The sequence below is a fragment of the Sphaerodactylus townsendi genome, linkage group LG01 (genome assembly GCF_021028975.2).
Source record: "Sphaerodactylus townsendi isolate TG3544 linkage group LG01, MPM_Stown_v2.3, whole genome shotgun sequence".
Lineage (NCBI taxonomy): Eukaryota > Metazoa > Chordata > Lepidosauria > Squamata > Sphaerodactylidae > Sphaerodactylus > Sphaerodactylus townsendi.
In genome coordinates, this window is record NC_059425.1 from 82,129,405 (window position 1) to 82,145,363 (window position 15,959).

Here is a 15,959-nt window from a genome sequence, read left to right on the forward strand (position 1 = left end):
CTCTATAACATTTAGGAACAACATGCCTGAAGAACCCATCCTACCATTATTGCCATCTTCACAGACCCTGCTTTGGGTTCCCCCACCTTCTGGCAACCCAGGAGAGGACCTTCTCAGTCACGGCATCAAAGTTCTGGAATTCTCTCTCCAGGAAAATTGATCTGTCCCCTTCTGTTGCTGTCTTTCATCAGTGGTGAATACTTTTTTGTTACATTTGGCATTCCCTCAATGATCCATCCTTCCTAACCAATATTTTGATGTTTTATTTGTATTTCAATGCTGCGTTTTAAACTCTCTTTTGTTTTAAGAATATATGTTTGGGAGTGGGGGGGGGGTTGATTTTAATGGTTTTACAATGGAGTTTTTATCTTGTATGTTCTGAATTGTTAGTCATCCCTGAAGCCCTTGTAAGAGCAGATAGGTGGAATATAAATTCAGTAAACAAGCACAATTAAATAAATTACAAAGACAGCTAAGACTACTCAGTTAAAAGCCTGAATAAAAATAATGTTTTGGCTTCATGCCTAAAGTAGTCACTAGGTCATAAAATGAAATCCAAACAAACACCATATATTTCTGAAATTAGCTTCAGTCATTAGTCAAGAATTCTCAAGAGACTGTTCTTGGAGATTATGTCTGAAGATCAGCATTGCACAAAATAGTGTCATTTGTGGTGGGTGCTCTGAAACAAAGAATGTCCACAGTTTTCTTCAACGTGGTTCATACAGCTGCTATAACTTCTCTATTAACATAGTGGGAGAGCTTGGAGACTGAATCTTTGCTGCCTCGTCTACATCCCAAAGCTTAATATGACCATCTGTGCTGACAGGTCTCATAATCCGGAGAAGATTGTTTAAATCATGCATACCATCACTGTGGGCACTGCTGGAGTGCATGGACTCCTCACAAAATTCCCACCACACTTATTAAAGATCTGATACCAGGACATTTGACAGTTCACTTGTACAATAGGTTCTTTTAAAAAAAACATGTAAAATATTCTAGCTTCAATCACTGTGTCCCTAGTTAAAAGATTCTTCTGTGAAGTGATGAAGAACTACCTCTTCTTGAGAACCTGGAAAGTATTGCCAATCACCATGGACAGTGACAGATACAAAGGATTCATAATTAACAAAAGCCACATGATCAGCACAAAGAAGGATGATAAAAGACAGCACAGCGGGTGATAATTGTACCTTGAGGCTAATTATTATGTTAAAAGAGGTACTAGCTTAAAAGCAGAATGTGTCCAGGAAGCATCGTTCTCCCACAATGTATCTAAATATGTTTGAGGAATCATTACACAAAATATCAACTTACAAAGCGCCAATTGCAAGAGGTTTTAATTATTGGTTGTTTAAGAAAAGCTTTATGGCTATTATAGGTTGAGCCAAGAATAAGGACTACATGCTTCTTCACTATTTAATAGTGTTTAATCAAATAAAAAGTATACAAGTGATTTTTTTAAAATAAAAAAGACAGATTTTGTTAGCTTCTAATCAGCCATAAGTGAAAGAGCATCTCGTCTGGTCTGGGACTGTGCATGGTAACCAGTGGCTTTCTTTATTTTTCTGGGATTTGTTTTGGGGTCTTTTGAAAAAAAAATCTATGAGTTGCAAGTTTGACTAGCCTGTTAATGACCAAGTTCCTTCAGGAGAGCCATTTTCAAGGACATGTAGAATGCACTAGCCGGAGTGTCAAACTCGCAGCCCTCCAGATGTTCATGAACTACAATTCCCATCAGTTCCTCCCAACCTGAACATTGGCTATACTGGCAAGGGCTGATGGAAAATGTAATTCATGAACATCTGGAGGGCTGCGAGTTTAACACCTGTGCACTAGGGTAAATCTAGTCCAAATGTCTGGAATGGAGACACCCTGAACCAATTAAGCTATTCATCCATTGGATGACACTTCTGGCTATCTGTGAATGGATTCCTTCCCTTCCCTTCCTTTGTTATTCCAGAATTGCCTGTCTACAAGTCTGTGATCAAGGCAACTTACAATGTATTGATAAATTACAGAAGACCAAGTAAAAATCTCAAAATGCAACAATTTAAAATGAGTAAGACTTTGTACCCCCCAAAAAAGACTAACCGAAGAACCATGAACAATTCAAAATATGCATGATTAAGGATATAAAATCAAAAACCAGCATTAGAAATCTAAAATGATATAATAGGGAAAAACTATACAGAGCTACAAATGAAATAAAATAAAAATTAAATCAAATAAATGAAGTAAATGTATAAACAAACAAATAAAACTGGTTGGGTGTCTGAAGGAACGTAAGCTTGGCATCAGTCAAGCAGCTATTGGGGAGAATTCTGGAGAAATATGTGATGTGTTCCACTCCTCCTTTGTATCTAAATTAATTTTGGAATAGGAGCATATGCAATTTGCCTCAGCCTTTCTTTCATTTAGCTTGTTTACATCCCTACCCAGGGTTGCTAATTAATGCATGCATGCTACTAAAATACTGCAAAAAGCAACCTTGATCATATTTATGACTGCATTCTGCTTATTTTTATTCAATTTCTTTTTTAATGAAACGTGTGTTCTTTACTTCACTGGTCCACACATACCCCACTGGTCCACACATACAAACAATGAACTATGTATACAATCACACCAAGACTGAATCTTTTCAGTGTTTCAGCAATGCATATTCAGGGGGAAATGATGGATTGAGAGTGATAGCAAACAGCAAATTGTACACAATTAAACAGTGGAACAATGGAGATTTTAATTCATTGGTTGAACCTTGGAAACAAGACTTTGGAACCTTTGGGGAAAAGTTTCAGATAGGAGAATTTTGGAAGCATCCTTTCTCGGTAGACAAGAAATATTTGTTTTGCCTAATCAGTGCTGTGCCGAGCCCTTCACAAAATGATCTGTGCCCAAACTGACTTTGGTGTAAATCAAGAATGACTTGCTACTTTCTCTTTCTGCTGTCTCTCCCTTTGTAACTCAGGGGGCCTTTGCCATTGAAGAGGCAGGAATGAAAGCCAGGGAACAGCCACCCTTTTTGCTGAAGCCAGACTTCCTCAACACAAAGTCAGATTTGGTAACTGACTGCATTAAATATAAAATGGGAAATCACACATATTTCTTCTTGTCTTAAATCTTTAGCCTGGATGTGTAAATACTACTGAAGTGGATATTAAAAAGTCTTCTAGAATGAAAAATCCTCACAAAACAAGGAAGGTAAGTTCTGCTTTTCAGTGATCACTTACATATATGGTAACCAATAATTCTTGCCTTACATTGAAGAGACCCATAGTTCTGGGCACTTGCAGAGTTAATAAACTATGACGTGGAAACAAGCTTCTGCTTACTCTTGGTAAGGTTTTTTTGTACATGAGGCATACATGAAATTCTGCAAAACTTTGAGTAGTGTGTTGTCACAGATATTCACAGATCTACAAAGATACATGTAGAGTGAATTTAAGGATGAAATTTAGAGAATACATATTAAATTGGCAGCTCTCCCAAACCATGACTCAAGCCTCTTCTCTGTCCTTCTCACCAAGAATAGGATAGCATTTTAGTTACATTCAGATGACAAATAAAGCCAACATAAATATTGACTGTGCTTGTTGTGGGATTTGCATTTGCCTCGTGCTCCCTGTTCATATGAAGCATAGTGATTTAAAACTAAATCCAATTCCCTGTGCCTATGCTATATAAAAAGCAGGTATGTGGTTTAACTAGAACTAGTTGCCACATGCACAGATTCTGAGTTTAAAAATCCTTGGCCTTTTCCGCACGGACAAAAGGAGCGATGCGATGACGTCGTAAATAGCAACGCATCCGCGAAAAAGCGTTCGCACAGACAGGCGGAGCTGCGTGCGTCAGGAGCCCCGCAGAAATGTGACGGTTCGCACAGAGCTGCTGCGGAAGCGGCGTCTCGCCACACTCCGTTGCGGCTGCGCACTCGCGAAGCAGCGCAATTGGCTGACGTGACTGCCCTGATGTCCTGCCCGCCCCCCCATCTGTCATTGCCTCCCCTCCCAGCTACTGTCAGTCCCAGTTCATGTTACCTGTGAGACCAGAGTGTGTATGGGCAGCCACCATCTGCACAGGCGACATGAATCTGGGAAAGGTGCTTGACCATGCAGGGAAATCACCAGGGACAAACGTGTGTGTGGGGGGGGGGGGACGGTGACCAAGCTTGGCCTTTTGGCAGTCGCCATTGTTGAGAACGGCTCCGTGACGGCGGTTCGCACGACTGCGGCGTCGGTGCGTCACATGTGGAAAAAGAGCGCTTCGAAGCGTTTTTTGAATACGGCGTCTTCGCGCCGATTAAGCGTTTTCGCGACTGCGCACCTCCGCCGCTATGTGTGCGAATGCTCTCGCTCTGACGTTTCTTTTCCCGTTTCCACAACGTCATATTTCGCCCGTGTGGAAACGGCCCTTGTTTGTGGCAGAGGATGACTCACTCTGGTTAAGCCCTGTACCTGCATATACACATCATGGGTAGCCAGTTTTAGTTTTATACTTCCCTTATAGTGTCTTAAATCTTCTAAATCATCTCTCTCCTGACGCTGTTATAAACTAGCAGCACAAAAATCCAGACATAATAACAATGTCTGAATTTATTTATTGCTGGTACTAATTAAAGGTTTGGAGGAATGATTTAAATCAAAGAATTGGAGTGGTAGGAAGAGGTATTCATCCCTTCACAATATTGTGAATAAAAATTGATTGGCATCATGGATCTCCTGCACCATGGTTGTCTTGATCCCATTTTGCACAGTAATGCATAGAATGGATGGAGATATTTCTACTGTTCATACCTGACATTTTCAGTTTAAAAGATATCAGCTATTGGCTGAGTCCTTTTTTCTGTTAGGACCCTGGGTAGCTTGCTGGCCATCAAAGTAAAAGGACTAAAAGGTCTGGTGGTTTGATGCAGGCAGCTTCATTTAAGGTTCTTAACAGTCCACCATCAACCTTGGTACTCACAACTATTCAATCGCCATGAGTTTGGCAGAGAGCTTAAAGCAGCGGTTACTTAAGACATTGAGCAGCTAATGGGAGCCCAGGAGGATCCGATCCCTTATTCACCACTGTGCAGTCTCTCACTGTTTGCACTGTTTCTCTTGGTGATGGCAGCACTGGCTGTATTGGGTCTTCCTCCCACCATGTCTTTTCTTCTTTTGGGGGTGTATACATGGCACCATTGCCTGCAACTAACTGTCTCTGATCAGCATCTGGAATGAAGTCTTCCTGGGAATTCCATGTGAGCCACTGGAGATTCATGATTGAAAAAAGGCAGATATAAATACAATGAATAAACAATACACTAGACATGTGAGAATTTCCAGCACCATTTTATAACTTCTAGAAGCGGCAGAGGAATTGTTCCTTGAATTCTCTTGTAAGAAAAAAAAATCCGCTTTTCAGTTAAGTTCTGGAATTTTAAATCCAAATCGATTTTTTTCAAATGTTCCTTTTCTGGCTTCTAGCCCTCCTTGATACCAGGCCTTTCAAAATAAAGCTTACATACTTAAAAACAACAGTTTTATCAGTGGATTAAAACTTTTTTGCGATCAAGATACAAAGAATTGAAGACTAGCAGCTGAATCCACAGGCTGGGTAGTAGGACTACAGTGGGATTTAAGACAGCTGCTAGCCACCAGGTTGTAATGACATTTTGGATACAATATGTGTTAATAGGTTTGCCAAGAATTGAAATTAGTCATGTATCAAGCATCTGGTACATACTAGGTAACTATACAAGCAGCTATCTATTATGACACTGTACCTCTCCATTTCCATTTTCTTCTCTCAGATCGTTCCCAGTGTGGATAAGAACTATTTGTGTATGCATTGTTTTCCCACACTTTCTATTCTTCAGCCTCAGATAAAATATTAGCATTATCAAATGTAACTGACATGAGTCAGCTTTAAGAGATCTATCATTTACAGATGGTGAACACAGATGGATATGTCCTACTTCATATCTGCACTTGATGTGTGCTAAAATCCTCCCTGTTAGGAACATTCAGATAATTAACATCCACTTTGCCGACTCACACTAATCTGTAGATCTGTTCTGTTTCATGTGGTAATAGTGGTTGTGTAACTGCTTCTTCACACGTCTTTAAAATATCCACAGATTTCTTTGTTAGAAATCTGCCCTCTCCAAGATGGGATATGTGGGAGTGATTGCTTCAGTGTAGGTGTGATACTATGTATTTTTACCTATTCTTTGCCTATTTTCCTGCTGAATGGTGGGAAGAGTGTTTCCTTCTACTATTTAAAGTGATATAGACCTCTTTAAATTGAAGAGAAGGGAAAAGGGAGAGCATGAGAATGCAGGAAAGGGTCCATCAGAGTGATCCACGTGAGATGACATAAGGTCAAATGTAAAGCTACCATAAGGTAAGAGAGCTCCCTAGAAGATGGGTTGGTAGTCTGTATGGGCTCATAATAATGATAAGGTATAAGTCGCACATGGTAACTTGACATATTGAAACAGGTCTTGGGAAATGTGTGTATGGAATACTTTGTTCAAATATATATGCAATAAGGATAACTATGCATAAGAAAACACTGTCTACATATTCATTTCACTTTTTCTTTGTTTATGTACAGTCTGTCTATGGATTACAAAATGACATTCGAAGTCACAGTCCTACACACACACCAGTGCCAGAAACTAAACCACCCACAGAAGATGAATTGCGTCAAGAGGTTTGCAAGTCCATAAAAACAACACTAAATCAAAGCAGTTCTGGGAAAAATTATGGAACGCTTAAATGAAGTCCCCAAAATGTTTCAGAACTGGAGAACAGATTTCTTTCCATTATTATTCCTTGAAATTTAGAGCTATTGTGGGGGCGGGGGGCACCCAGTTTAATCGTCATAAATGGAAATGTGCATGTATGGTTCTAGGAATTATCTCATACCCAGGATGACAGAGGACCAGAAGGAAGGATATAACAGGAAACTGGGCTGCCTCCACCCACAGTAACATTTTTCAAAAAATCACCAAAGAATGCTTTTGATTTGTAAGGAAACTCTACAGTCGCTGACAGACACCCATATAGAATTATGAGCGATTAAAGGATTGTATTTACATATGTCCAATCTATGGGTGCAATTCTGATAGAAAGGTTTGGATCAAGTGATGCTGTCCTGTCAGCACAGCAGCAACTGCTCCCTCAGATGGGCTTTTCTCAAGAGTGATTTCTGTTAATTCCCTTCTCCTACAGTGCTCTCTCTCTCCCCCACCCCACCACATTGTTCCAGAAGGCCCACTGGCCTGAAGAAACAATATGTCAGGAAGCAAAAAAAAACAACAAACCAAAACCCAATATGTCAGGAAGCAAAAAAAAAAAGCAGCATAAGTGAGAGGGGGTGGCAGGGGAAGGCAGGGAAGTTGCTTTCATGCAGCACAAGTCAATTTGTACTGCTTAGGATCAAAGCCAAAGTAGTTAAGCTGCAAAGTAAATAATTTGACTGGAAACAGTTGGCATACTAGGACTCCTAAAATACTTCTGTAGTATATTGGCTAAGTGTGAGAGTCGTGTGCTAAGGAATTCCTGGTTCAGATTTTACCTCAGATAGTTATCGTTATTCCGTCCTTCATGTGCAATAGAGAGTTGATAATAACATCTTACCTTATAGGGTTTTTTGTAAGGATTCTTGAGATGATGTTTATTAGCGGATATGAGCATTTGAAATGCTAAGTGCAATAACAATATATTGAGGACTCAATCTAGACACCATAGTATTCAGAAGTTTTTGGATTGTCTGTGCTGTGGATTATCAGCAGTATCGTGGAACACAATTAGATGAAACTATACAATTTGAAGTTCCATTATTTCAGGGGGAGAAATTTAACCATGTGAAATTTAACCCCTGAGTTTTCAAAGTACTTGGCTCTGTTTCAATCATGACATTACATTCTCAGTACAAAATGATGGGTGGAAATACTCCTCAACTTTGAAGTCATGGTCTACCAAAAGTTAACCATATTTAAGTGTCTCAGATAGTGAGAAAGTAAATACATGCTTTGTGTGTCATCCGCACACTACCAGCAAATTTGTAAATTTGCTTACCCTTCACTTTTTGAACATTCTGTGTCCTCTGTCTGATTTGTAACCAGTGTATAAGAGTTCAGGACACTTCATACAGTTACTATTCAGAATTGTTATTTTCCAATAGCCTAAATTGAATTGTGCATATTGAAAGGTTAGATTATTTTAAAATACAGCTGGGAAATTATTTTCTTATCTCAGTCTTCTGTTTCCACATTTTATAGATAAAGTATTGGCAAATACAGCTAGATAGACATCGATTAAAAATGTCAAAAGTTGCAGAAAGGTATGTATGCTACCATATATTTTCTCTTTTAAAAGTTGATTGCTTTAATTATACTGAGTTCATTGCCAAATATTACAATATGCTAGCATGCAAACAAGAATATGTTGGATTTTTTTGCAAGCTTCTTACACCAAACAGTAATTTCCCTTTGAAGCATATGTCTCAACTAAAAGTAATCTTACAAAAATGTCAAATTATTTTTTTTCTAGTCTGTTAGTTTACACTGAGCAGTATGTGGAATATGACCCATTTCTTGCACCACCTGATCCATCTAACCCCTGGTTGTCAGATGATACCACTTTCTGGGAACTAGAAGTAAGGTATGTCATATAAATTTAATCTATGTCTTGTTTTACTAACTTGAAAATTCATATTCCAAATAGAGATTCTAGCCAGATGGTCTGAGATAGGGATAAAAGAAAAGTGGCACTGCAATAGCGAACTCTATTTTTTTTCTTATGTGCTTCATTTGACTATATCAGGGGTAGGGAACCTGCGGCTCTCCAGATGTTCAGGAACTACAATTCCCATCAGCCTCTGTCAGCATGGCCAATTGGCCATGCTGGTAGGGGCTGATGGGAATTGTAGTTCCTGAACATCTGGAGAGCCGCAGGTTCCCTACCCCTGGACTATATGGAAAGATTCCTTCTGTATGCATCTCTGTCTGCAAACAGCTCTATCCACCCATTGGCAGCCAAGTTTTTCAAGATTTCCTGTCTCATAGAGTGCACTGCACATGTGCACATTCGGTGTATATATTCAAATAAATGCATGTTAAGCATGCCACTATTCCCCGCCCACTTACATGTGATCCTGCCCCATCCCCCATGTTTATTCCACCACCTTCATATATCTAAAGAAAGCATTTATCCTTCAAATAAGCTGAAATTGGGGAGGTAAGCATTTCCAAAGTCCAATCACATTCCAAAGGGCAAAGGGGAAATCAGCTCATGCTGAATGTTTTCACATGATGGGAGGGAAAGCGAAGTTTCTAGCCAGTCATACAGCAGGAAGAAGACCCTGCTTTGCATTAATTGATCAGGCATTAACTTTACTAGCAATAAAGCCCATTGTGCCAAAAAAAAAACACTAATCCTCCCAGGGCAAGAGACATGGACAGGCCATACCTACAAGAAATAGTGCCCATCGCAAACACTGAAATTGTGCTCCCCAAACATCCAAGTTTTGCAAAGGAGGGGGGAGCCAGCAGGATTCTTGTGAAGATGAGGAGAGTTCTCCCGATCTCCATAGGCACCTGTGACGAATGCCTTATAAAGCATTCAGTTTCCAGGGTGAGAGTCTGCCCTGAAGGGGTTAAGCCCTGGCCAGCCCTGATTGGCCAGAGAAAAATGGCAAGATTATAAATAGAGTCAGCCAGAGTGCTGAGGGTTCTTTGTCTTTTGGTTCTGTGTGCCTTTGGGTACGTTTTGGCAGTGAGCATATCAAGAAGAGATCTGTCACTGCTGTTGGTCTGGCAGGAGTCAGACAGTGTACTCTGTAGCTGAGGAAGCTAATCAGAGACATCAGGAAGCCCTGAGTCTGGTGGAGAGTGACCATCACTCCAGGGGCGTGTGTTTGAGGGAAAACCTCTGAGCCACGAGCCAGGCAAAGTCTGTCCTCCACAATACAACTGTCACCTGATCTTAGGAGGCCCAGTCCAGTGGCAGTGGCTGGCCAGTTTGGATGGTGGGAAGGAAGGGAGGCTTATTGTGAGAGATCACACTGGGCCAAGAGACATAGGGGTGTGCTGTTTTAGTGAAGTTTAGGTACAGTGGACCTGGTGTCATGAGCCAAAGCGGGAGTGTGAACCTCCCTAGTAAGTATCTTTCTCCTGAAGAAAAATCTTTCCTAAGTGACACCTATGAGTGTCTGTAGACTGTTTTGAAACCTGAAGTGTCACCAACTACATCTCTGCAACCATTAAGCTTTGAAACCAATACGCTTTAAAATCCTCTCAGGTTACCTGAGAAGCCTACATTTTAAGCCAGTAATAAACGTACAAGTTTTGTTGAAGTTACAACCGTTCCAGTCTATTTTTGTCTGTGTGTGTTCCCAGAAAAGTTGTAGGTGACCATTTAATCAGTGTATGGGCTATAGTATAGATTGGTGGCAGCGAAAAACAAATTTATTAATAGGAAGGTTCCTAAAACAGCTGACAGGAATCCTTCCTGTAACAGAAGCTAACGCTCTTTCGTTATAGCACCCCTCCCCAGTGGTGGGAATCAAATAACTTAACATCCAGTTCTGGTGGTAGGATTCAAATAATTTAACAACTGGTTGTTTACAAGCACAATTTTAACAACCGGTACTGCCAAAGTGGTGAGAACTTGCTGAATCCCACAACTGCCTTCCCACACATTTACAAAGCTGGATCCTAACTTTGCAAGGGGACAAAGCCAGCAGGGTGCCCGAGAAGATGGGGAGCCTGTTGTTTGAAAAAATACAATGGGCTCTAGCAAGTGGAAACTCGCAAGTAGGGACTCGAGTAGACATTACCCCCAACTTTTTTCTTCTGTTCTCCCTCTTCTCTGCCTCTCACGCTCCACCCTGCCACCCCTTTTCTTAATCTTCTCTATTTTTACCCCATAACCCCCTCTCTCTTTCTGGCCCCCTGCCCCAACTCACTCTTTCTGCCCTGCTACACAAGCTCTGTTTTTAATTTTCTGCCCTGATACCCAAGCTTTCTTTTTCTCTGTCTTTCTGTCCCACTACTCCAGCCCTCTTTCTGCACCCCCTACCCCAGTTCTCTCTGTCTGCCTACTTATTCCAGCTATTTCTTTCTCTCTTCCTATCCCAACTCTCCATTCTCTATGTTTCTGCCACCCTACCCCCAGCTTTTGTTCTCTCTTTCTGCTTCTCCACAGCACTCATTCTCTTTCTGCCCCTACTCCAACTCTCTTTCTCTCTCCCCCCTGCCCCCACCACCCAATTCTTGGTACCCTGCCTGGAGTGCTCTAGGTGGGTATGGTGAGGCCCCTTCCTCCACAGCCCCACTCTCACCACCTCAGCTGGAGCCATTCCAGGTGCAGCAAGGCCTCCCCCCCTCCCCAAACAGCCTGGGGTGGGTTGGCCTGTCCAATCCTAACTGTTGACACTGGGCTCACTGCTGATTTGCTGAAGAATTGACTCAGGCAAAGAATAGGATAGCTCTGCAAGGACCCTACTTGAGAGTTGACTCATGCAAGGAATAGGAAAGCTCTGTAAGGTCCCCAGAGCTTTAAAAAGTGTTACTGGCTGAACAAGAAGATGTCTGGGAGTGGTAGTCCTATCAGCCCCTCTATACGTGTGAAATGGCACCCTCTGGATATATCTCCCAGAGTCCTTTGATTTTTCTGGTTCATTGTGGGGATTACACTGCTTAATTATATAGTAAGATACCAGGAATAGATGTTACCATTAGTGTTGTATGGTTATTATTGTGAAACAATAAGTGAACAAAGATGAGATGAGAAAAGACAGCATAGATGGGAGACATTTTTTGTCACAGTATCTTGAAAGTGTTCCAGATTCTCTGTCCATACAAAAGGACTAGTACCTTATCACAGCAACTTGTATAGTAGAAGCAGCATGTGGGGAACTCTTCTTGACAAAGTTATATCATTATATCTACCATCATTGTATAAGGAAAATAACATAAATCAGTGGTTTTCTGTAAAAATGTAGTGCCTGATGTTATGTTTCCTGCTTTTGTCAAATATCAGAATTAGCCACAAGACATCTCTCAAGGCCACTTCATAATCTGCATGTCATCTTCCTGAAAATAAATCCAACAGCAAAATAAACACTCATATGAAACATCACATGACAGTTTAGGCATATTTTTATTCTAGATAAGCATTAGCTCACTATAGGAAAAAATGATGTGCCCCATAGACAAGTCTGAAACGATACTAATGGAAAATTAGTATCAGAACTTTAGGAAGTATATATGATGAAATCATCTTGATAATCCTAACGTCTTAATTCTATGAGAACTCTCCTCTCTCCCTTATCCCTCATTTTCAGTAAAGAGCCAAGCCAGCAAAGGGTAAAACAGTGGGGCTTTGGCATGGATGAAGCCCTGAAAGACCCTGTGGGAAGAGAGCAGTTCCTTAAATTCCTGGAGTCTGAATTCAGCTCAGAAAACTTGAGGTAAGATTATTCCCTTTTTGATTTTCTCAATTACTGGCTTTGTCTAACACCCTGTCTTTCTGAGGAGGATCCCTCAGCCTTTCTGAGAAAGTGACCAGATTATTTTGCCAGAGATCAGTCTCAAATCCTCCTATTTTTCCCCTTTCTGAAGGTAACTTCAGTCATTAAATTAACAAAAGGCAGGGGTGGGGTTTTTGCACCCCCATTTAGAAGATTTAGACAGTGGGGATGATGTTTCTATGTGTTTTTTTAATGGGTATAATAGAATCAGGGATTACTATCTGATTGTTCATCACCTATACAGGAGAGTAATTATATACCTACTGTTGTTGAGAGCACAGCTTTTAAAAAAGCTTTCATGATACTGAAAAAAAAATATAAAATAGCTCTTTCTACATTGCTCAGTAATGAAATGGAATTCATGGGTTGCTGCATCTGCTACTGATATCCTAATTTGTCCTTTTAGAACTCAATTTATATTTGCTTTTTAAGAGCTTTCCTTGCATTCTGTCCCCTCCCAAAACCCCACTCTTGAGCATTAGGCAGGGGCCGTGGCTCAGAGTAGAACATCAGCTTTGCTTGAAGACATTTCCAGGTTCATGCCACCTAGTTCTATTAGGCACAATGTGGCAGATAAAGTTACAATTCTATTTAAGAGTAGAGTGCTATTGGTAAGTGCATCTGTGTGCATGTATTTTTCATGACAGTGAGAGTTTGAAGGGGTTTCCTGCTCCTTTCCCCCCACCCCAAAACGTCTTTATGTCTTTCTTACCTGGAGCTGTTCTTCAGCACTGACTCACTCTACAGAGCAACATCTGGTGAAAGGTGACATTCTCCCCACTAGTTTTCAATAATCATGAATATAACAAGACTTCAATAATTACATATAAATTTTAGGAAACACAGGAACTTGGGAACATGTTATAGACATGTACACTTTAGGCAGAACACTGCAAAGGAACATGAAAAGTATCTTGCTAGCTAATCCTATGTTTACAAGAGTTAGTTAATCCTATATTACATTCCTAAATTTGCATATCTACATACTTGCATGTCTCTTCCTAGGAATGGGTACAAGGTGGCATGGAAGTTCAATAGCATGGAAGTTCTTTTGAGGGGAGGGCAGCCAGAATTTCGTGTGCAGGCTCAAACTTTCCCATTTAGGTGTTTGACTCTTGTCCAATCACTGCAAAAGTCTGGATTAAAACAGTTTAACCCACAAAGGGAAAGTTAGCAATAAGCCATCAAGGACACTGGGCATCTTAACCGAATGGTGAAATTAAGATTTAGATTCAGTTTTCTTTCTCAGCTCAGTCAATGACCACTCCTTCTTATAATTGAGATCTTACTGAGATCTAATGGCCCCTTCCAACTGATAATTCTATGGTATTCTAAAAGCACACTTATCCTTTCCTGTCATGTGCCACCTAAGATTCCCCCCCACCCATCATCCCATCTTTGTAGTTTAGAACTAGATATGGACATGGATTTGGGGGCTTGGGGGATTAGAGTTAATGCTAATTTTGAGGAAATCAGTGATTTTCCATTTATTTCTCAGAAACTCCAGCTGGAAATGAGGCTGTTGACCTAGAGAGCAAAGTTGCAGTAGGCCTGATAAGCATATTTGATGTTTTATCCAGCATATACTATATTTTTCTGCATCATGTTCATGACTAATCTGTTTCATCCAATGATTCCTGACTTCAGCTTTGTTTTAAAGATCTATGCTTGTTGACAGCAAGGAAGCAGACCAGAATAATACTCCAGAGAAATTTGTCTGGGGTCTATTTCTCAAGATAGCATAATTTGTCCATGTTTTATAGTGACAACTGACAGGTTTTATTATGTAAATTAACCATGAATGAGCAGAAACTGAAATAAGATGCCATTAACCATGAATGAGCAGAAACTGAAATAAGATGCCATTAAAAACTGTAAAGTAGCCACTCTGCAATGCTGTCAAGTTGAAGAAATGAATTACAATTCTTGACTCTGGTTACCACTATTTTAATCATTCTTAAGATGCAAACTGTACATTGAGTGAGACAGAAAGACACACACACACACACACCAGCTGAACAAACACCGAGATGTGTATCCAGAGCTGCATTCAATAGTAACATGAATGGATGCCCCTTATGTGCAAATGAAAGCCAGGTGTACTGGTTACAGTGCTAAGATCTGGGAGACCCAGATTTGAATCCCCACTTTGCCATGGAATCTTGCAGAGTAACTTTTGGCCATTCACACACTCCCAGCATAACCTTACAGGACTGTTGTGAGGATAAAATGGAGAGGAGAGGAGGAGAACCATGCAAGCAACTTTGGGTCTTTATTGGGGAGAAAGGTGTGGTATAAATGAAGTAAAATAAAATAAATATAAACAGATTCTTCATATGCACACTAAAGTGAACTTGGGATTCTGAACTGATATTGCAGTGCTTACATTAATTTTTCAAATTATTTTTAATATATTTAAGAATTAAAAGCAACAAATAAATTAATGCGGCCAACTTCCCAACCACACCTCTTCATTTTCCTTTTCAGATTCTGGTTAGCAGTAGAAGATTTAAAAAAGAGACCAATGCGGGAAGTCCCTGCCAGAGTCCAGGAAATCTGGCAAGAATTTCTTGCACCTGGAGCCCCGAGTGCCATTAATCTAGATTCAAAAAGTTATGATAAAACCACACAGAATGTGAAGGAACCAGGCCGGTATACTTTTGATGATGCTCAGGTGAGTATAACTAGTTCATATATATATGTCTATCTGTCTCTAACAGCCCCATCCAAAGTGGGAGAGGGGGGAAGGGTTCAATGGAATTGGGGCAAGCTAGCACCAGTTCATTGGTCTACCCCATCAGCACATTTCACTGGGCAAACTGGGAGGTGGGTGGGCACCATAGACCTTAGTTGTTGGCCATTCTGGGCCGTGGCATCTAATCAGATGCCAGTGCAGGGAAGGGCGGGTTGGGGTGTTCCCATGGGTTCAGCTGAAAGGGTGGCATAAGTCCATTTAACCCCATGGAGGGCTTTCAGCCAGCTGGAGTGGTTTTTCATTTTTTGTGCTTCCTTGCACCTCCCAAAAGCCCTCTGGAGGTAGTAGTGCAGTAGCAGAACATCACATCTTGACACCTCAGGCTGTATCTCTCTCTCTCTTTATCTCCAAATGTGCATATGTAGTATGGTATATACATGACTGGTTTTCTAGTCTTTCCTCTTGAATTCTCTAATGCTATTACTGATGGACTGAACATTATTCACATAACATGCCTAGCTAGACTAATTAAGGTCTGTTGTAATAGCACATAATAAGAAAGTGAGTACTGTAGGGTAGTGGTTATGGTGCTGAACTTGGATGGTTAGGGTTAAAATTTCCTTTGCTCCTCCATTCTGTGATTTTTTTTGGTCACCTAAATATAATTTCTTGGTTCACAAAAGTAGTTTTTCAAGGACAGTCCTTCACACAGGAGAAAATTTTTCTCCCAAATGAT

The 15,959-nt window shown here is 40.6% G+C and overlaps 1 protein-coding gene across 13 annotated transcripts in view; it reads left to right on the forward strand.

Moving 5' to 3' along the window:
* Positions 1-15,959, forward strand: part of RGS7 (regulator of G protein signaling 7) — a 228,464-nt gene that overhangs the window by 200,391 nt on the left and 12,114 nt on the right. For all 13 annotated transcript variants that reach the window (XM_048485428.1, XM_048485436.1, XM_048485443.1 and 10 more), the window contains 6 exons: positions 3,133-3,207; positions 6,604-6,702; positions 8,276-8,337; positions 8,547-8,657; positions 12,343-12,468; positions 15,016-15,202. In XM_048485428.1, the coding sequence (XP_048341385.1) occupies positions 3,133-3,207; positions 6,604-6,702; positions 8,276-8,337; positions 8,547-8,657; positions 12,343-12,468; positions 15,016-15,202 (660 nt within the window). The remainder of the gene's footprint in view (positions 1-3,132; positions 3,208-6,603; positions 6,703-8,275; positions 8,338-8,546; positions 8,658-12,342; positions 12,469-15,015; positions 15,203-15,959) is intronic.